Source organism: Arachis hypogaea, chromosome 12, assembly GCF_003086295.3.
Source record: "Arachis hypogaea cultivar Tifrunner chromosome 12, arahy.Tifrunner.gnm2.J5K5, whole genome shotgun sequence".
Taxonomy (NCBI): domain Eukaryota; kingdom Viridiplantae; phylum Streptophyta; class Magnoliopsida; order Fabales; family Fabaceae; genus Arachis; species Arachis hypogaea.
The window spans coordinates 5,174,597-5,194,402 of NC_092047.1; the positions used below are offsets into that span (position 1 = coordinate 5,174,597).

General features: G+C 32.0%; 1 protein-coding gene across 1 annotated transcript; it reads right to left on the reverse strand.

Moving 5' to 3' along the window:
* Nucleotides 1-10,664: 10,664 nt before the first annotated feature.
* LOC112726534 (uncharacterized) lies at nt 10,665-15,953 on the reverse strand. The gene is made up of 3 exons (XM_025775951.3): nt 15,399-15,953; nt 13,895-14,043; nt 10,665-11,009 (listed from the first exon to the last, which is right to left on the reverse strand). The coding sequence occupies exons 1-3, from the start codon at nt 15,582-15,584 to the stop codon at nt 10,871-10,873; spliced, it is 474 nt and encodes a 157-aa protein (XP_025631736.1). The 5' UTR covers nt 15,585-15,953; the 3' UTR covers nt 10,665-10,870.
* Between the last annotated feature and the right edge of the window lie 3,853 nt (nt 15,954-19,806).

Sequence of the window (19,806 nt, forward strand, 5' to 3'; positions counted from 1 at the left end):
TCTATGTGATCTTAGTGTTTTAGCTGAATTAGGGAATGTCACACCCTACTTTCAATGCATAATAATAAACCTGAAATCTTAGTCCATGTATTTGTTGAATTAATAATTAATAAAATATAACCAACTTGGACCAGTTTAATATAATAATCAATTTCCTAATCTGTTTAAGTAAGTATCAGAGATTTAAATTTCGCCTTGTGTATATAACAATTTATTCATTAGCAACAAATTTTTAAATAAATTTTTAATTTGTAATAGATTAGTTATTGATATGTCGAATTAAAAAATACCATAAATAAAAAAAATAATTAATAAAATGTATTACCATAAATAATAAATATAACATCAAAGATCGTATAACTTAACAGAATAGAACAAATCTTGAAAAATTGGATTACCTGCCCCCACCTAAAACACTAACCTAAATATATATAATCAATAAATTAACTTGATGTATGTGTGTTAATTGAAAGTCCAAGTGTGTCACATTCATGTTCATGTCATTCATCCACCTGCTTTTATAATAATAGTATGCGTGGAAGGACATAGGAAAATTCTCAAGTTGCCTAACTTAATTTTCTTGGTATTTTTCTAGTGGGGCCCCCAAACATTCTCCTATGAGGGCAAGTGGGGAAGAGCATATTATGTATTACTATTTCAAAAGTTTGTCTAACCATAACATCTCAAGAGATGACTGAAAAGATAAAAATATTAATAAGTTTTTAATATATAAAATATATTAAAAGATTATATATTTTTTTAATTACTTAGTTTGTTTCTTTGATTAGGAAAAATCTTATCAATTATTCTCTGCGTACAAATTATTTTTCCATATAAATCTATACAAATAATTTTATTTTAATTCACCTCACGCACCTCTTAATTTAACTAACTTTTTAATCAACGCGCGAATATATAACTACCTTTTTCGAAAGAATTTCATTTCCGTTTTCGAATTTTCTCAACGTTTTCGGTCTACATTCTCTTCCATCTCTGGATTCTTTGCATTTCTCTTCGTTCGCTCTCTACATTTTTGAAATCAAGCTCTAAAATCAGTTTTGAACAGTTATTTCATTGTTGAAGATAGTGAATAATTCAAGTTCAGATTGTCATTTGAACTAGAACGAAGTTGATTATTGTTTTGAATCCAATCAAGTGGCTGCGGTTCAATTCTAGTTAATATTTTTGTTAGTAGTTTATGATTCTGTAGGTGAATAATGTTGTTTTTATTTGTGAAAATTGTTGTTCATCGTTGATGGTTTCAATTGAATGTAATGTAAAAGTTATGCATTAAAGAAAATATTTTTCTATATTTGCAGCAAAGTTTGATGTAACACGAAAATATTTGAGTGTATTTTGTTATAGAATTTTCTGTGTATGTGTGCTTATAAGTTCTGCATAATTCAAAACTCTTCTTCTCCCTACTCCTCATCTTCTGCTGCTTCTTCTTCTTCTTTTTCATCATCATCTTTTTTTTTCTTATTTATCTTTTTTTTCTTGTTTTATCTTCTCAAATTTCTTCTTGTTTTACTCTCTTAATAAGAATAAAAACAAAAAAAATCAAACAAAGAAGAAGAAAAATACATAATGGTGCAAAATTACTTGAAAGATGATGAACTTACATTCATTCAACTAAAAGAAAGAAAGAAATAAGGAAAAGAAGAAGAAGAAAAAAAATGCAGCATTAGAGGAAATATTTTTCTGTATTTGTAGCAAATTTGGGTGTAACACGAATATATATTTAGATGTAACACGAAAATATTTGAGTGTATTATTTAAGAATTTTTGGTGTATGTGTGCTGATAAGTTCTGTATAATTCAAAACTCTTCCTCTTCCTCCTCCTCATCTTCTGATGCTTCTTCTTCTTCATCTTCTTATTTCATTTTCTCATAATTCTTTTCGAATTTAGCTTCGCAACTTCCTTCACTTTTCGCGACGATTTTCAGAGATTTTTGAGAGATTTTGATCTTTATTTGAATTTTGAACATTGCAGTTTTGATTGAGGAAAAAGAACCGTTTGAGTTATTCAAGAGTCAGGAAAGCGCATGTTTACACGCAATCTAAACTGAAGGTCGTTTTTATTGAGTTTGGGCCAACTTGTATAAACTTATATATCAAAAAGACTTGTATGTATAATAGATTTCATATCTTATATAACCTCTTAAAATTCTCCAAAACATCATTTAAAAGTAGATGCAATTAATTTTTTTTTGGTGACTTGATGCAATTAATTAATGAAGTCTTTAACTTTTTTCTAAAAAGAGAAATATTTTATGTTCAACAAATCCTCTTACATATATTATTTTTTAATATTTGTTAATAATATTTGAATCTTATTATTAATAATTAAGAATTTGAATGAGCTAATTTTGTAGAGCAAAATTATGGAGCTAATTCTATAAACATCAAGGAATAATGTATTAATTCTCCCCAAATGATTTTTTTTTCCCATCCCCATAACTCCAAATGAAATTGCAAAAAATAATAACTAGTTTATCACTCAAATTAAACAAAATCTTGGTAGAAAACAAAATCCTTCTAATTAATTACTAAATAAAAAATTGATTAATTTTCATATTTCAAGCCATTATATATTAATGTCTTTTTTCGTTTGCTTTATTACATATGAAAGAGGATTGTATACTATATTACTCTTTCTAGAAGTAGTCAATTCTATTATTCTATTACATAATAATAAGAAGGATATTTAAGAAAATCTGTTTAAAAGAGATAAATTATTTACCTTTTTAGTAAACTACACTAATTTTTTTTCAGGTTATCAAAGCCTAAAGGCTGAAATTTTCCTAATATCGCAAGTAGCTAAATAATCCTTATATATATTTTATAAAATATGCAAGGTTTTGAAAACCGAACGGCAATCGAACTAATAGAAACTAAAAGTTTAAAAATTTAATTAAGATTAAATTAGATATAAAATATATCATTTTAAAAATATTATTTTTTTATTTTATTTTATAAACCGATTAATTATTGAAAACTCAGATTAATTGACTAACTTTTCTAATTTTTTTAATCGATTTATTACTAATTAATTTTTATCCTAAATCGAACTGATTTAGAGACCAATTCTTAGTTAACCAAACTGGTCCCAATTCGATTCTCATAATAGAAATATAATATATTTTTTTTTTGTACCAGAATATTTTAATTATGTAATATTACATTAACAAAAATATTTATTTTTATATTAATTACGTAAATAATTATCTAAAAAATGAATATAATTAAACGAGGATATAAAACAGGTTATATACTGTTAATATATACATCAGAATTAAACCCTATTATTTATTATTATATTACTTTCATCTTCAGATTTTCTAATGATTTGTCCGTAAGAATAAATAGAAAATGACACTTTCCAATAACTGGGTAGAAAATCCATCACTTATGTTAGAACGTTGCCTAAGATTGTTGTTACAATTGGAGAAAACTTTATGGTCAAGGCAGTTAGGACCTACACTGAGTAACATATTAAAACTCAGAAAAGATCCTCCAAGAAAATGTTGAAATCCATGGATGCATTTTTGGATTGATGTACAACACGTTAGGTGTAGTAAAGTAACTAATAATGATTGTAAAAACAGTTTTAAATTCATTGATGCATAAAAACTATAAGAAAAATTTTAAGTGTACCGAAAACACCAATGTTCCAATCATTTTAACTGTTAATTTTAATTAATATATTATATATATATTTTTTATAATTTCGATCAACGGTTAAAACAATTGGAATATCGATGTTCTCGATACACTTGAAACTCATCCAAAACTATATTCATTAATTAATATATAATAGATATAAAGATTATTTCATCCAATTTACTAGTGATATGACTGAAATTCTTAATAATTAGAAGCTTTTGTATTTTTTATTATTTATTTTTACATAGGTAAAATGCTTAAAAAATATTCTGTTATTATTATTTTTTTTTTTTTGAAAATACATTCTTTGCTAACTGATTTGTTAGAAACTTACTTTTGTTTTTCAACCAAACAATTTAGTAAAGAGAAAGGGAGGAGAAAGAGAAATATTAACTAATTATTTATAAAAAAAAAGTTAATTCTCAGTTTTTTTTTTCTAATTAATTGAGGTATTTAATATCCCGTCATGTTTGGGAAATAAAGAGAGACGAGTGTTTAAAAAGTGAGATAAACTCATTAATTATATATTTTTAAAGTTTAATTATTTTGTAAGTTTTTATAGTTTTATTAAATTTTTAATTAGATCATTCTAATTTAAAACATTTTAATTTCTAGATCCTTAAAATAGATAAAGAATTTTAAATTAAGTCTTTATTGAAAATTACCGTTTACATATAACTAAATAATCTTAGAATATTTGCTTATGTGTTTGGATTTGGGATGAAATATTCTTAAAATGTTCTTCTTTTTTTTTTCAACTGTTAGTATGGATTTAATTAAAATTTTTATCTATTATATTTATAAATTAAAGATCTAATTATAAACTTTTAAAAATAGTAAGAACTTAAATAAAAGTTTAGTGAAATAATAAAAACATATAAAATAATTGAACCTATATTTTTAGCTCTCTCCTTTATTATTTTTTAATTCCTCTAAAATCTCATATCATGGACACATTTAAAAAATTTAAATCAACAACGATGATGAAATTTTTTGTGCAATCAATAATTTTGAAAAAGGAGAAAAAAATGGTGCGAAATACCTCTAATTCTAAATTAAATGAGTATGTAGAGACTATGTCATTTGAGTTATAGCTCGTTGGCGAGTGTGTGTTGATATATATGTCATTTATTCAAACAATTGCATAGAATTATAAATTTAGTTAATAAAAAACACCATTAATTTTTTTTAGATAAACCCAAATTTAAAGAAATTGTACATAATGCATGGTTGATTTGTCAACTTCTTATTTGTTGATAATTAACTAAATATTTGTACTATTAAATATTAATAATCAATTCCTTAATTAGTTTACTCAAAATAACAATCTTAGAAGCTAAGATATCAATTTTTTATGAAAAAAAATTAATAATTTATGTTACTGATTCCAAGCTAACTTTTTTCACTTACCTATAAGGCTATATAACTTTTAAAGTTTATTCCCACAATCACATGAAGAAGCCACATTCACTATATGGGCCAAACTTGTATTATGAATCTGTCACTATATACCCTAACAGTTTAAATCCGTTGGAACTTAACTATCTTAATGTGCACTAAATTCAAACCTAGAAAAAACCAAAGTAAAAAAAATTTAACGTGCATATCAAATATTCCTAATTAACTACTTGCTTGATCCATCTCCCCTCTTTCTAAGTGAAAAAACCACTTTGCTTATTAGTATCACTAGTCTACATTTTTTATAATATATATTGTTTTAATATTAAAGGAGCAGGGTTGTGTTAGGTCTTCGGCAACCAACATAAAAATATAGCCGAACCCCCATGACATGAATCAAAGATATTATTGCGCTAAAGCTAGGTCGTTGCCCGGAAGCAACGCGCCGTATGGCTTGAGTACGGTGTTAAAGCAAGAGCCGCTGCATCGGTGCCCGGATGTAGTGTTAAATGAGCAAGGGTTCTCGCGTTTTCGTGAACGGACGAGGGTAAATAAGCTAGTTTACAAAGTAAAAGGTAAAGGTCGAAGCGACAGAAGGTTGAGATTTGGGACATGGAACATAGGCACTCTAACAGGAAAGTCCATGGAGGTGGTGGACACCATGACAAGGAGGAAGATTAACATTATGTGCCTACAAGAAACGAAATGGGTTGGTGCAAAGGCTAGGGAGTTGGATACTTCTGGTTTCAAACTTTGGTATACAGAAAAGGTGAAGAATAGGAATGGAGTTGGAATAATTGTGGATAAGCAGTGGAAGAAGGACGTAGTGGATGTCAAGAGGGTGGGAGATCGGATCATCTCTATCAAACTTGGGGTGGAGGGAGGTGCTTTCCATGTGATTAGCGCATATGCACCGCAAGTGGGTTCGGATGAACAACACAAGATAAGGTTTTGGGAGGATTTAGAGAGTTTGGTTCAAGGCATACCTTTGGGAGATAAGATTTTCTTAGGAGGAGATTTAAATGGCCATGTTGGGAGAGAAGTGACTGGATATGGGAGTATTCATGAGGCCATGGTTTCGGGGTGATCAATGCCGAGGGTAAAACTATTTTGGACTTTTTCTCAACTTTTGATCTTCTCATCGAAAATACATGTTTTAAAAAGAGAGACGAACATCTTATAACCTATAAGAGTGGCATGACAAGCTCTCAAATCGACTTCTTCTTGTTGAGGAGAGTCGACCGGAAATTTTGCATTAACTGTAAAATTATCCCGGGAGAGAGTTTGACAACACAACATAGGGTGCTCGTCATGGATTTTCGCGTTGAGCAAAAGTTGAGAAAAAGACATCATACGAAGAACCTAAGGACGAGGTGGTGGCGGATGAAAGGTGAGGAACAAAGAAGCTTCCTAAGACGGGTAGGAGAAGAGGCAAAGTGAGATGGGAATGGAAGCGCGGAAGAGATGTGGAGGGAGATGGCAGAAGTTATTAGTAGAACAGTAAAAGAAAGTTTTGGTGAATCTAAAGGAATAGGACCAAGAGACAAGGAGTCCTGGTGGTGGAATGCGAGTATACAAGAAAAGATAAAGATAAAAAGGGAATGCTTTAAAGAGTGGTCTTTATGCCGCAATGCAGATAACTGGGAAAAATATAAGGCGGCTAAGAAAGAGACAAAAGTGGCTGTAAGTGAAGCAAGAACAAGAGCATATGAGGGTCTCTACCAGTCTTTGGGCACGAAAGAAGAAGAAAAAGGTATATATAGAATCGCAAAGAGCCGGGAAAGAAGAACGAGAGATTTGGATCAGGTTAAGTGCATAAAGGATAAGGATGGAGAGGTGTTGGCTCAAGAGGAGAAGATTAATGAAAGGTGGAAGAACTACTTCTACGAGTTATTTAATGAAGGACAGAAGACTCTTCCGAACCTTGGTCGATTATGCACAAGGGAAGAAGACCAAAACTTTGAATACTATCGAAGGATTCGAGACTTCGAGGTAAAAGAGGCTCTAAAGCAGATGAAAAATGGCAGGGCAGTAGGACCTGATAATATCCCGATTGAGGTTTGGAAGGGTCTTGGAGAAAAAGGCATCAACTGGTTAACCAAGTTTTTTAATGAGATTTTAAGGTCAAAGAAGATGCCTGATGAGTGGAGAAAGAGCACCTTGGTACCTATCTACAAGAATAAGGGGGATATACAAAGTTGCGGAAACTATAGAGGGATTAAGCTTATGAGTCATACTATGAAGTTATGGGAAAGGGTGATAGAACGGAGGTTGAGAAAAGAGACACAAGTAACAGAGAACCAATTTGAATTTATGCCAGGCAGATCTACCGCTGAAGCGATATACCTATTAAGAAGGATGATGGAGAGGTATCGTAGTAATAAAAGGAATCTACATATGGTGCTTATTGATTTGGAAAAAGCGTATGATAGGGTACAAAGGGAGGTCTTATGGAAGGTTTTAGAAAAGAGGAGAGTAAGGATCGCATATATTCGGACAATTAAAGACATGTATGATGGGGCCACAACTAGTGTGAAGACTCAAGGTGGTGTGATAGAGGAATTCCCTATTGGTATAGGATTACACCAAGGATCATCCTTGAGTCCATACCTTTTCACATTAGTCTTGGAAGTACTCACAGAGCACATCCAAGAGTCTGTGCCATGGTGCATGCTTTTTGCCGATGATATTGTCCTTATGGGAGAGTCAAGGAAAGACCTAAATAAGAAGTTGGAATTATGGATAGAAGCTCTAGAAGTGTATGGTCTGCGCATAAGCCGTAGCAAGACGGAATATATGGAATGTAAGTTCAGTTTGAGAAGGAAAAACCCCAATATAGAGGTGAAGATTGGAGAAAACATCCTACAAAAAGCTAAAAGTTTTAAGTATCTTGGGTGCATCATACAGGATAATGGAGAGATTGAACAGGATGTAAATCATAGGATCCAAGCAGGTTGGTCAAAATGGCGGAGTGCATCTGGTTTTATATGCGACAAAAAAGTGCCTTTAAAACTTAAAGGTAAATTCTATCGCACCGCTATAAGACCGGCTATGCTGTATGGTACGGAGTGTTGGGCGGCTAAAGGGGAGCACGAACATAAGCTGAGTGTGGCAGAGATGAAGATGTTGAGATGGATGAGTGGTCATACGCGATTGGATAAAATAAGGAATGAAGATATAAGGGAGAGAGTTGGAGTAGCACCCATTGTGGAAAAGATGGTTGAATCGCGTCTCAGGTGGTTTGGACATGTGAGAAGAAGACCGATAGAACACCCAATCAGGAGGGTGGATGAGATGGAAGATGGACAAAGAGCGAAAGGCAGAGAAAGACCTAAGAAGACCATTCATGAGGTAGTCAAACGAGATCTACATGTAAACGGTCTCTCTATAAACATGATACATGACAGAGTATAATGGCGTCGTTTGATTTATGTAGCCGACCCCACTTAGTGGGACAAGGCTTTGTTGTTGTTGTTGTTGTTGTATTGTTTTAATATTAGTATTTTCTGAACAATCAAATATGTATTTTTTTGTTTTGTTAATAAAAAATATTTTAAATACATAATTAATTAATAACAATTGTATTTTTATAAGAGTGTCAAAAATATTTAGTGTATAAATAATATTTTTTCAAAAATATTGCCACTTAATATGCTTTAGCCTTTAAACAGTGAATTTCTCATTTTCTTGTTTCCATGGCACTAACTTCTCTTGCACTTCAAATGCTTTATCTTTTTGGTTATTTTCACCCTTTTACACTTTCAAGGTACAAAAATTTTTCTTTTAATATGTCCATTCGTTTGGTTGATATATTTTTAGACCATTATATCTAAATATAATTTATATCCAATATATTAATTTAAGAATATAGCAAATTTTCAATATAACAATTAAGGTAAATACTCATAAAAATATTTTTACATGAAGATGACATTATGAATTGTTAAATGGTTTGATATGTCTGATTGAACCATCTAACAATTCGCAATGCCACTTTCAAGAGAGTATCTACCCACAATTAAAAAGTGTACATTCTATTTTTTCCATGATATGTTATCATAGTAATTTATCTGTACGAGAAAAAATCTTAAACGGCTCTTGACAATTATCTCGAAAAACAACGAGATCCTCAACTAAAAAAATATCTTTTCTGGTCTCCTGATCTTTACTTTTATAAGACTGATTAGCCCTTCTATTAATATTCTCTATCTGTATTAACAAAATAAACCTACATGGTATGTTAAACTGTTGATTTATTCATTAAGAACCAACTAGAATTAACAAATTCTTTTTTGTTGAAAGTCTCGTTGTCTTTTAAAAATAATTATCAAAGTCATTTAGTTTTTTTTATTATCTTTTTTAAATACATTAGCTAAATTTATTATGTAAAACTAAAAAATATTAATAATTTTTAAATTATTTTTATTTATAAAAATTAAACAAAAAATATATTAGTAATTAAGGTAGCGTTTGTTTTGAGGTACTGAGACAAAGACTGAGAGACTGAGACTCAGTATTGTGTTTGTTAGTTTAGAGACTGGTACTAAAATTTCTGTCTCTGTCTCTAAAATTTCAGTATTTTAGTACCTCCAAAAAGTAGGGACACAGGGACTAAAATTTTTAGAGATGAAGACTGAAACTTTAATAACATTTTATACCTAAAATACTTTCATTTTAATTAATTAATTCCAATTTTATCTTTTGTGCAAATTAAATTAGAGTTTTATTCTTGTTTCAATTCCTATCTCCCATTTTGCACCAAACAGAATACTGAGATTTATTTCGGTCATTGTCTCTTAGTCTCTGTCTCTCAGTCTTAGTCTTTCTATCTCTGTCTCTCTACCAAACGCTACCTAATATATCACGTAAGTATGTTTTGAAAAAATCATTGACAAAAAAATTAACTAATCTCACGAAGCTAAATATCAATGAGTAAAAAAAATATATTTTTCTTTTGTTTGAAAACTCGTACTCATTCAAAGACGAAGAAATTGTCAGGACATGGCCGGGTCGGGTATTCACTTTGTATAGCACCGTTATCAAACTATAGATGCTTGGCTCATCAAGCGCTTCAAATTTCAATGCAAGATTTTTCAAAGCCATAATCAAACTACTTTCATGGCCATCACAACCAGCGAAAACAGATCCTCTAAAAGATGTGTTAAAAAAAGTGAAGACAAAAAATACAAATTAAGAACAAAATTTATTGCTCATTTTTTTTTCTCACAAAATTCCAAAAATAAAATTTACTAAAATTGAAAGGAAAAAAAAAACTGCTTTTAGTTTCCCATTTAGAAACTCCATAACAATACTTTAAAGTTTAAACACAAATCACAAGACAATATAACTTTGACAAAAACCAGACATGTTATTTCCCCAAAATACATTTGTTAATGTACTCCAACAACATGCCTATAAGATGTTCTATTCAAAGCTAAAATAACTAGAAGAAAAACAATAGAGTTTCACCAATAAAAATATAATCATGCTACCACAAAGGATAATCTTTTGTATAAATATGCAGTCAATAATAAAAACATAAAGGAAAAAAAAAGGAAAATTTGAAAGCACTATCATAATCTGATACATGTACCTCTACTGTACAAGAAGAAACTCAATATATATATATAATATTTATTAGTAGCTTAAAAGACAAAGTTGGCAAACAAAACATAAACTGGAACATTATTTTCCAGTTCAGAAGACTCCTATACAAAAGTGCAAACCCTTTTTAACAAGAGAAGGACAAAGAAAGGCTCTTCTGAGCAGAAAATCCAAGTTTTCATGGATACAAAAGATTGTTTTTCATTTATCAGCGTTGATTCCGAATAACCGGACCTTGTGCATATGGGGGAACTTCGCGATCACTAGGACCATCACTGCCACGGTATTGAAGAAGAGCATCGGATTTTGATAATCGGTTGTATGCGAGGCTATCAAGTACCTGATAAAGACGCCAAAGGAAAAGAAAAGAACAAATAGTAAAATAATTATTGAGTTCTAAATCATGTAAGTTCTCAAGATAATTAAACACGAAATTCAAATTACAAAGACGACAGAGTATAATCGCCGCCAAAATCATGCACAAGTTGAACTTTGACTACGGGCCAAAAAACTTTCGTGTTTATATATGCAGCTACTCTAGAGGGGGTAACATAACAGCACGAATCTTTAACCGCCCCTTAATTCCCATTATTCTATGTACATAACACCATGTTTGGTAACTGTCTTAGAACAGAAATATAAAAGACATTAGGAGATACAATCATATATGGAGGAGACAATTAGACGAATAAGCAAAAAGTCTTTGTCTTCGGACAAAATTTGCCCAATTTTCTACCCGCCAACAAAGAAGGGACAGTGGAGCATGGAGACAGAGAAAAACACCAACCATCTTGTGTCTCTATTTTCTATCCTAAGACACTTTGCCAAACACAGTCTAATAGATGTGGGCTGCTGCTGGAAGTAATGAATGTAAGTTGAAAGGTCTTAGCTTGCATTATAAAAGCAAAACCTTAACTTTGTATAATAGACCTTCTTCCCAAATCGGCGATCAAGAATGAGCAGAAAGAACTTTCTTGATCGAGAATCAGCCCATTAGGTGTTTTCTGCTTCTTCTTCGCTTAAATTTTCTCTATCTAGAGGTAGAATCCTATGATTATCTAGAACTGTTGCCTTACACCGAAGTCTCTATATGAGAATCTTCCATGTATCTTGTTCATTGATCTACTTGACATGAAAAACTGCTGGCACTTTCGGGTATAAGGTGCATAAAATATAACATATAAATATGAAAGTGCATAACACTAATATAATTGCAGAAGTATTAAGATTTGATCTACTTGATAAGATTTGATCTGTGTACTGAAAGTCGCAAGAAACACTCAGATAGAGAAGCCACAAGGTGGGAGGTGAAATAAAATGAAGATGGAGAATGAAGAAGGTGAAGAAGGATAGTTGAGAAATAAAATGAAGATAACCTTGCATGTAAAAAAGATAAGGAAGGTGAAGAAGGGTAATTGAGAAATAAAATGAAGATGACTGTGTAAGTAGAAAAGGAAGAAGGTAAGAGTAGTTGAGAGAATTGATTGCACAGAGTAGTTGAGAGAATAAATTTTGCAATCAATTCTCAACAGTAAGAATTGAAAGCAAAAGCTAGAAAATATTGCTTTCAAAATCATGTTGAAAAAAAATCATCCAAACAAGTTTGGTCCAGCGTTGAACGTGCATTCATGCTGCTGAACGCTAAACCAAACATACACTTAATCATCAAAATTACAGTTGCAAGCCATGTGGTATGCCTAAACAAAACATTAGGTCCAACTGCAGAGGCCATGAATCAATCCCTTGGAAAATCTCTCTCACATCCTCAACGAAAACTCTTGGAAAACCAATTTCTATCACACAGAACTTAGGTCATGAATTTTTAAACAAACAACAGTAATTTCGAGTGAATGCAGCTTATCGATCTACACCGTCCAATCCCCCAGTTAATAAAAACAAATTAAATTGGAATATCATCTCAAGATTCATTTCGAACAATTAATTGCCTTGGAAGTTATTGTAGCAGAAGTTATGAAACCAAAAGGAGGATACAAAGTTTAACATATAAAAATACTACTGGCATGAAAGCATAACATATACAAATATACGACAGCAACCAGTATGGATAATTCTTGAGTAAACCACGAAAAATGTTTCCGAATTGCAAATTGCTGACGACATACCCTCAAAATATTTAAAAATGCAAACAAAATAACCAAAACCTACAATTTATTTTGTAAGTGGAAAATGACTTTTATACTATAAAGCACGAACACTTCGCTGAGTTGCCGTGTCCGCGTGTCGGACACATTTCGAATACGACACTCACCGACACTTGTCCATATGCGTGTCTGTTGTGTCCAACAGTGTCTTAATAAAAAGCAAAAAAATTCTTCTCCGAACACGCTTGGACACCTAAATACTATCACGCGTCAGCCTATCCAATCTTATTCTTAACATATATTCTTGAAATAAATTTAGATATAGTATATATTATTATTTATTAAAACAAAAATTATTTTAAATACTTGATATAATTAAAATAAGACATTAAAAATAACTAAAAAATTAATTTATATTTTAATATCAATAAAATATCAAAATATCATTACGATTTATCTAAAAAATACTTTATATTTTATATGTATACATGTCCCCGTGTCTTATAAAATTTAAAAATTCGCGTGTCGGCATGTCCCACTGTGCATCATAGCTTTTATATTTGGCAAACCACTAGTGCATTTGATCTAAATTTTATGAGAATATTTGGATAACTATTTAGAAAAATACATTCAAAAATCATAACCAGATTTCGATCTCTAGACTTTCTTTTCATTTTTTGAAAATATTTTTGGCCATTAAGATAAAAAATACAAAAAAATATTTGCTTGGCGTAAATTCACCAAATTTTGATGATAAAAATATCCTATTTTTTGCTAACCAGTCTTGCGAAAAATTACATCATAATTTGATCTCTAAAGTCCTTTTTGAAAATATATGTTTAACGGTTAGGTATTTGTCGCGTTTTAAAATATTTTGCGGCATTTTTGCCTTTAACAAATATGGAGGGTATTTTGCCAGCAATTTAATCAAACATGGACATTTTGGTGGTTAAGCACATCTGCTATTTATTCATTAGATAACAATATCTCTCCTTTTTTTTTGGGTGGGGGGATTGTATGCATAAATTGACACTATGGAATCAGCAGAACCAGTACTTGAAATATGAGAACATTATCCATTATCAAAATATGAAAATGCCAGGTTGCAAATCAGAAAACTTACAGCACCAAAGGAACAACAGTTAGAAACTTCCTGTTGCGAGTGAGCTGCTTTCCGTTGTCTATCTGCTCCCACCAAGTCAGCCTATTGTAGATCCCCTGATCATCTGCGAATGGAGTTCCTTTCTTCCAGTGAAAAAAGTGATAAGTTACCTGACGGAAACAACATACTCAATCAGGCCGTGTAGATAGACATTAAGAGAGACCAAGCATGGTTTAGGAAGAAAGTAGAAAGGTCAGAGGCAGAGGGTTGAGAAGAGGTTAAAACTATAACTGCATTATAGGAATGCAATGGAATGCCAATTGCAATATATTGCTAACTAATGGTTTCATTTAGCTTTATTATCAGCAATGTTTATTGTGTTCACCAGTAATGAAAGAAAAAAATCTCAAATGATAAAGCTAAAAGCCTTTTCGCAAGTCACATATTAGTTCCACTCTTGTTTCACATTCCCGGCAACTAGTGTCCTAGGCACGGGAGAACAAGAAGGAAAAAAACATATATAGAAATAGAACAAATCGTAGATTGCGTGTAATGTAAACTAGGAAGTGGGGCAACCCTATACATGTAAAAGAGAAACTGGATCAAAATACATTATTTATGTCGACTTTTAATCCCACATCATTATTTGCAAGATGATAACTGCCGCATAGATGAGTTAATAACAAGTAGTTATGAACAAGTAAAGTGTTTTTGATTTACGAAATCTCTACTCTCTTAACATTTCCGCATATTAAGAATGGAACTACGAATAAGGTTTTGTCTTTGCATTAATACAAGGTTTGTTTGGGTTACCTTATTTGCATTCATGACATGTATACAAAATTCTTCTAAGACACCTTTCGAGTAAGAAAATGTTATTAATATCCCAAAATATATTTTATAACCAAACACAAACCAACTATGAATGAATCACAGAACCCCACCAGCTCAATCAACTACCTTCCAGCTGATATAGCAGCATTCAATTTGTCATCTTACAAAGCTATCGAGACACGAAAACTCAAATATTCAATCATCAAGACGAACAAACATGGATCAATAAATTCCTCTTATAAAACCCTATTCACCAATCACAGAAGAACAAAGAGAGATCAATAAAAACCAAACAACAAACAACATACACGCTCAACCAAAAAATATATGTATTGATGCGTGAACTTAAACAGCAAGCTTTCCACATTGATTTTCACCACTTTTTTTCTTTTCCTCCTAGAGAACCAAAAACAACCAGCTAAAAATCATAGCTTAAACGTTCTGATTTCTGGGAAAACTGAAAAAAGCAGCTCAAAACTCCTCTCTCTCTCTCAAACAAATCCTATTTCTCTCTCTTTCTTCATCCAAATCCAATAAAAATAACAAACAGAAAACAATAACACAATCTAAAAACTAAACACCATGAGTCCAATCAAAACAACATCAAAATCAAAATTAAAAACACAAAACAAAACAAAACAATAGATAAATTAAAAGGATGAGAGAGCGAGAGAGAGAGAGAGGAAGATACAGCGAAATGAGCGAGATTGACGGTGGTCCAAGCCATGCCAGGGGAACAACCAAAGACGGAGAGAACAAGAAGCCATGAGAAGAACAGGATTAAGATGTACGTTGTCCAGACGCCAGGGTACGTGAACCACTCCGTGTTCCTGTTCAGATCCGGTGGTGGCACCGCCTTCACGTACAGATTCGCCATCAAATAGTCACGAATTTGAGGATACCCTTTTGGATTTCGATGCTGAAAGCTTCAAGCTTTGGTGGATTTTGATTATGGGGTGTGATGGATTGTGATTTGGGGGATTGGAGAAGAAGGGTTGTTGTTGATACAAAAACCCAGAACGTAATTAGACTTTTCTTTTTTTTTCTTTTTCTTTTTCCCTTTGTGTTACTAATAAGAAAGTTCTTTTTATTTTGCTAAAATTATTTTTAGTCTTATTTATCTATGTGTCGTGTGTGTGTTTGAGATACTAAATATCAAAGATGGCGTCTGCGTTGGGGGTTGGGATTAGGGATGGAACGAGCCGAGATTTAGCTCCGCCGAATCTGGTTTATATTGTAAATAGATAGTTTAAGTGTTTGTTTGGGGATATTAAATTGATAAAAAAAAAAATTTTATTTTTTGATATGTTTAATAAATTTTTAATAATAAAAATAAAAATATTAAAAAAAATTGGTGACTAAAAACATTTCTTTTAATTAGCTATAATTTATATATTTTTTTAAAAGATTTAAAAAAATATTTTTTACATAATAAATAAATAAAAAAATATTTTTATTTTATTTTATTCAAACATAATTGATAAATAAAAAGATATTTATACATAAGATATTTAAATATAAAATTATTTTTATTTTTGTTAAAAATCTTTTAAGAAAAGATTATTAAAAGAAATTTTTTTCTAAACATAGCGTCCAAATAAGTCCTAGCATAAATCTACTGTTTCTTATAATCTTTTCTCATACTAGAGTCTGGCTTGTTTAAATATCGACAAATTCACGAGTCTATTTAAAAAACTTTTTTCGTGTAAAAACAAAAAAGACCTATTTTATGAATTATAATTCAAAATAATAAATTTAAAAATTTTAAATTAATATTAAATGCATTCTTAAATTTATAATTCCTAATTTGTAAAGTATAATTTATTTATATATTAATTATTAGTCACATATCATAATTATATTTACAATTTATAAACTTTTTTTAACAAAAAATTACAATCTTAACTAATCTTAACTATTGACTCTTTTTAGTTTTGTTTTATATTTAATATAAGTGAATAATTAAAAATATTTTGATGAACTGGTTTAACGAGGACCTTCTTAATTAGTAGACTTTAGATAAAACTCAAACATGACCTATTTAATAAAACGAATCGAGTTGAACCAAACTCAAAATTGAACTATGAACTCCATTAAATAGTCTGAGCTACTTTCATCCCTAGTTAGAATATAATTGAGAAAGAAGTTTATATTGATTTCTTCATTGGCATTTGTAATAAATAGTGTTCAAATAATATTAATATAAGAGATAAAAACAAACAGTATATAGCTAGGGTATTATCCAACTTTTTAAATATAAATATAATAAGGTTAAATTACACAGTTAGTCTCTACACTTTCAGTGAAATTGTAAATTGGTCTTTACAGTTTAAAAGTTTGTAATTTGCTTTCTGAAGTAAATTAAAATTTGTAATTGGATCCCTACCGTTCAAACTTCGTTTGATTTAACGGAATATTCGACAGCATATTCGCCCCTTGAACATGTGAGTTGCACGTGCAGAAGTTGGACTGAGAAAAGGCTCGTTATTTCTTAGTTCCAAATTTTTGTAATGACCAAAAACCCCACGAGACCCTTCATTATCTTCGCGCTTCATCTCCAGTAGAATTTGTCTCTACTCATGCTTTCCTTCTATCGTTGGAATTGATCGTCAAGTGTGGTTCGGACTGTGTGGAGTTGATTTATGATTGACATTGTTGGCAGCTGAATAGTGAAATGTGCAAGAGAGCAACACTAAAACAGGTAAGAGTTCATAACTCCCAGTCAGTTCACAGCTGTGAGTTGAATATTATGGTTTGATTCCGTGTTTTATTTTTATTTTTCCAGTGGAGGTTAGAGTATCTACTGTTGCTAGGGTTTCTCTGATAAATCTGTTTTTTTTTTTTGTAGTGATGGGAGATTCTGTGTTTACCCTTTATATCTACCATGGTGGTCAGATGGTTAGCAGGAAAGGAGGAAAAGAATACCTTGGTGGAATGGTAGTGGAAGGGTTGCAGTTTGAGTTAGATGAGTGGTCGTTACAAGAAATTGTTGCAGCGCTGAAAGAAGTTGGATACACAGGCAATGCTAAAATATGGTGGAACGAACCTGGAGTTGCATTGAAGTATGGTCTTAGGGAGTTGAAGTTTGATGGAGATGCAATGAGAATGGGTAAGTATGCAGTGGAACAAGAAACTAAACACTGCCATGTGTATGCGGTTAGTGGATGTAGACAAGAAAATGGGGTTGAGATAACCTCAAATGATGAGGACTATATACCCTCTGATGGTGAGTATAGTGGTAATGATTTAGTTGAAGTAGAAGTGATAAGTCAATCAGAGTCTTCAAGTGAAGATAATAGATTTGATGACAGTGCTGACGATGGTGATCATGAGGATCATTTTGGCTTTAATGTTGAAGAAGAAAACCAACAAGGTCAGCATCCAAATGCCTTCGGAGGTAACAGTGGCTCATTAGGAACAGCTGATAATAATGTTGACGTGGGAGTTGGTGTTGAAAATAACACAGGACGGATGATTGAAGATGGACCAGAAATTGAAGTTGGAGATATATCTTCGGGTTATGATACAGAGTCATTGGACAGCTATGATGGAGATTCTGATGAGCCCGTAAGAAGAAAGAGGTATCATAGATATAATGAAGCTGACATGAGTGTTGATTATGAGTTTCGGCTGGGGACTGAGTTTAAATCTATTGCTAAGTTTAAGGAGGCTATCAAGGAACATGTATTGTTGAATGGGAGGGACATTAGATATGTCAAGAACGATCAAGTTAGATGCAGAGTCAAATGCAAGGATTTAGGAGGAGAGTGTCCATAGATGGCATTTGCAAGTAAAGTAGGAAAATCTGGCTGTGTTAGGCTGAAGACATTGAAGAGCAAGCACACTTATGGGAAGAACTACAGTGGCCGTCTTGCGTCCAGCAATTGGATTGCTAAGAAAATCACTAATAACTTAAGTTGAGGAGAAGATATGAAGCTAGGGATTGTAATTTAAACAATTCAAGATAAATACATAGCAAATATATCTGTGTGGAAGGCTTACTGGACAAAAAGAGAGGCAAGGGAAGTGGTGCATGGGAAGGCAGTGCAGCAATATGGGAGGATCAGAGACTACTGTGCAGAGGTCTTGAGAGCAAACCCAGGATCGACATTGAAGCTGAAGTTGGATAGACCCTGTCCAACAATCCAACCAAGGTTTGTACGAATGTACATGTGTCTCGATGCTGTGAAGAAAAGGGTTTCTGGCTACTTGTAGGCCTATTATTGGACTCAATGGTTGCCATCTGAAGGGTGATCATGGACAACAATTGTTAGTTGCTGTGGGCAGAGATCCTAATGATAACTATTTTTCCCTAGCAGTTGCAGCAGTAGAGGCAGAGACTAAGGATTCATGGACCTGGTTCTTGGAGTTGCTACTTCAGGACATTGGAGACTTCACCAATAAAAAATGGGTCTTTATGTCAGACCAGTAAAAGGCAAGATTTTAATTTTAGTTTTCTATGAACTCATTTTTATAATTAAGTATGAATTTCATTTTTACTTCAGCTGACCATTGATCACGTGGCAGGGGCTGCTTCAAGTATTTCATGAAATGCTTCCGGGAATGGAGCATCGGTTTTGCCTTCGACATCTCTATGCCTACTGTAAGAAGGCTTTTGGTGGGGGTACAGTCTTAAGGGACTTGATACTTTCTACTGCTAAAGCAACTTATGTGGAGGAGTGAAATAGAAAGATGGATCGTTTGAAAGAGGTAAATAAAGAGTGTTATGACAAGTTGGCAGCCCTGGATCCTAAGGTATCGACTAAATCTCACTTCACTCCATATGCCAAGAGTGATATGCTAATGAAAAATATATCTAAGGCTTTTAATGGACAAATTTTGGAAGCTCGTGATAAGCCCATTTTGACCATGTTTGAGTGGATTAGATGTTATTGGATGGGGAGGTTTGCTGAGAAGAAGAAAAAGGGAGCTAAGTTCATGAAAAAAATACTGTCCAAGTCTAGAAAGAGGCTAGACATCATATGTAAAAGGTCCATTGAATGACAACTTAGGTGGGTTGGGGATTTAAAATATAAGGTTTCACATTAAAGTAGGATGATTCAAGAGAGGTTTGTTGTAGATTTGCTAGCTGGTTCATG

Bases quoted from the DNA above. Each gene is read 5' to 3' on its own strand.
- LOC112726534 (XM_025775951.3), bottom strand. From the start codon at position 15,584: ATGGCGAATCTGTACGTGAAGGCGGTGCCACCACCGGATCTGAACAGG. The intron at 14,044-15,398 runs GTATCTTCCTCT...TGTTTCCGTCAG, and splicing joins TCAATCTCGCTCATTTCGCT to GTAACTTATCACTTTTTTCA. The intron at 11,010-13,894 runs GTAAGTTTTCTG...CGTCTTTATCAG, and splicing joins ACTGTTGTTCCTTTGGTGCT to GTACTTGATAGCCTCGCATA.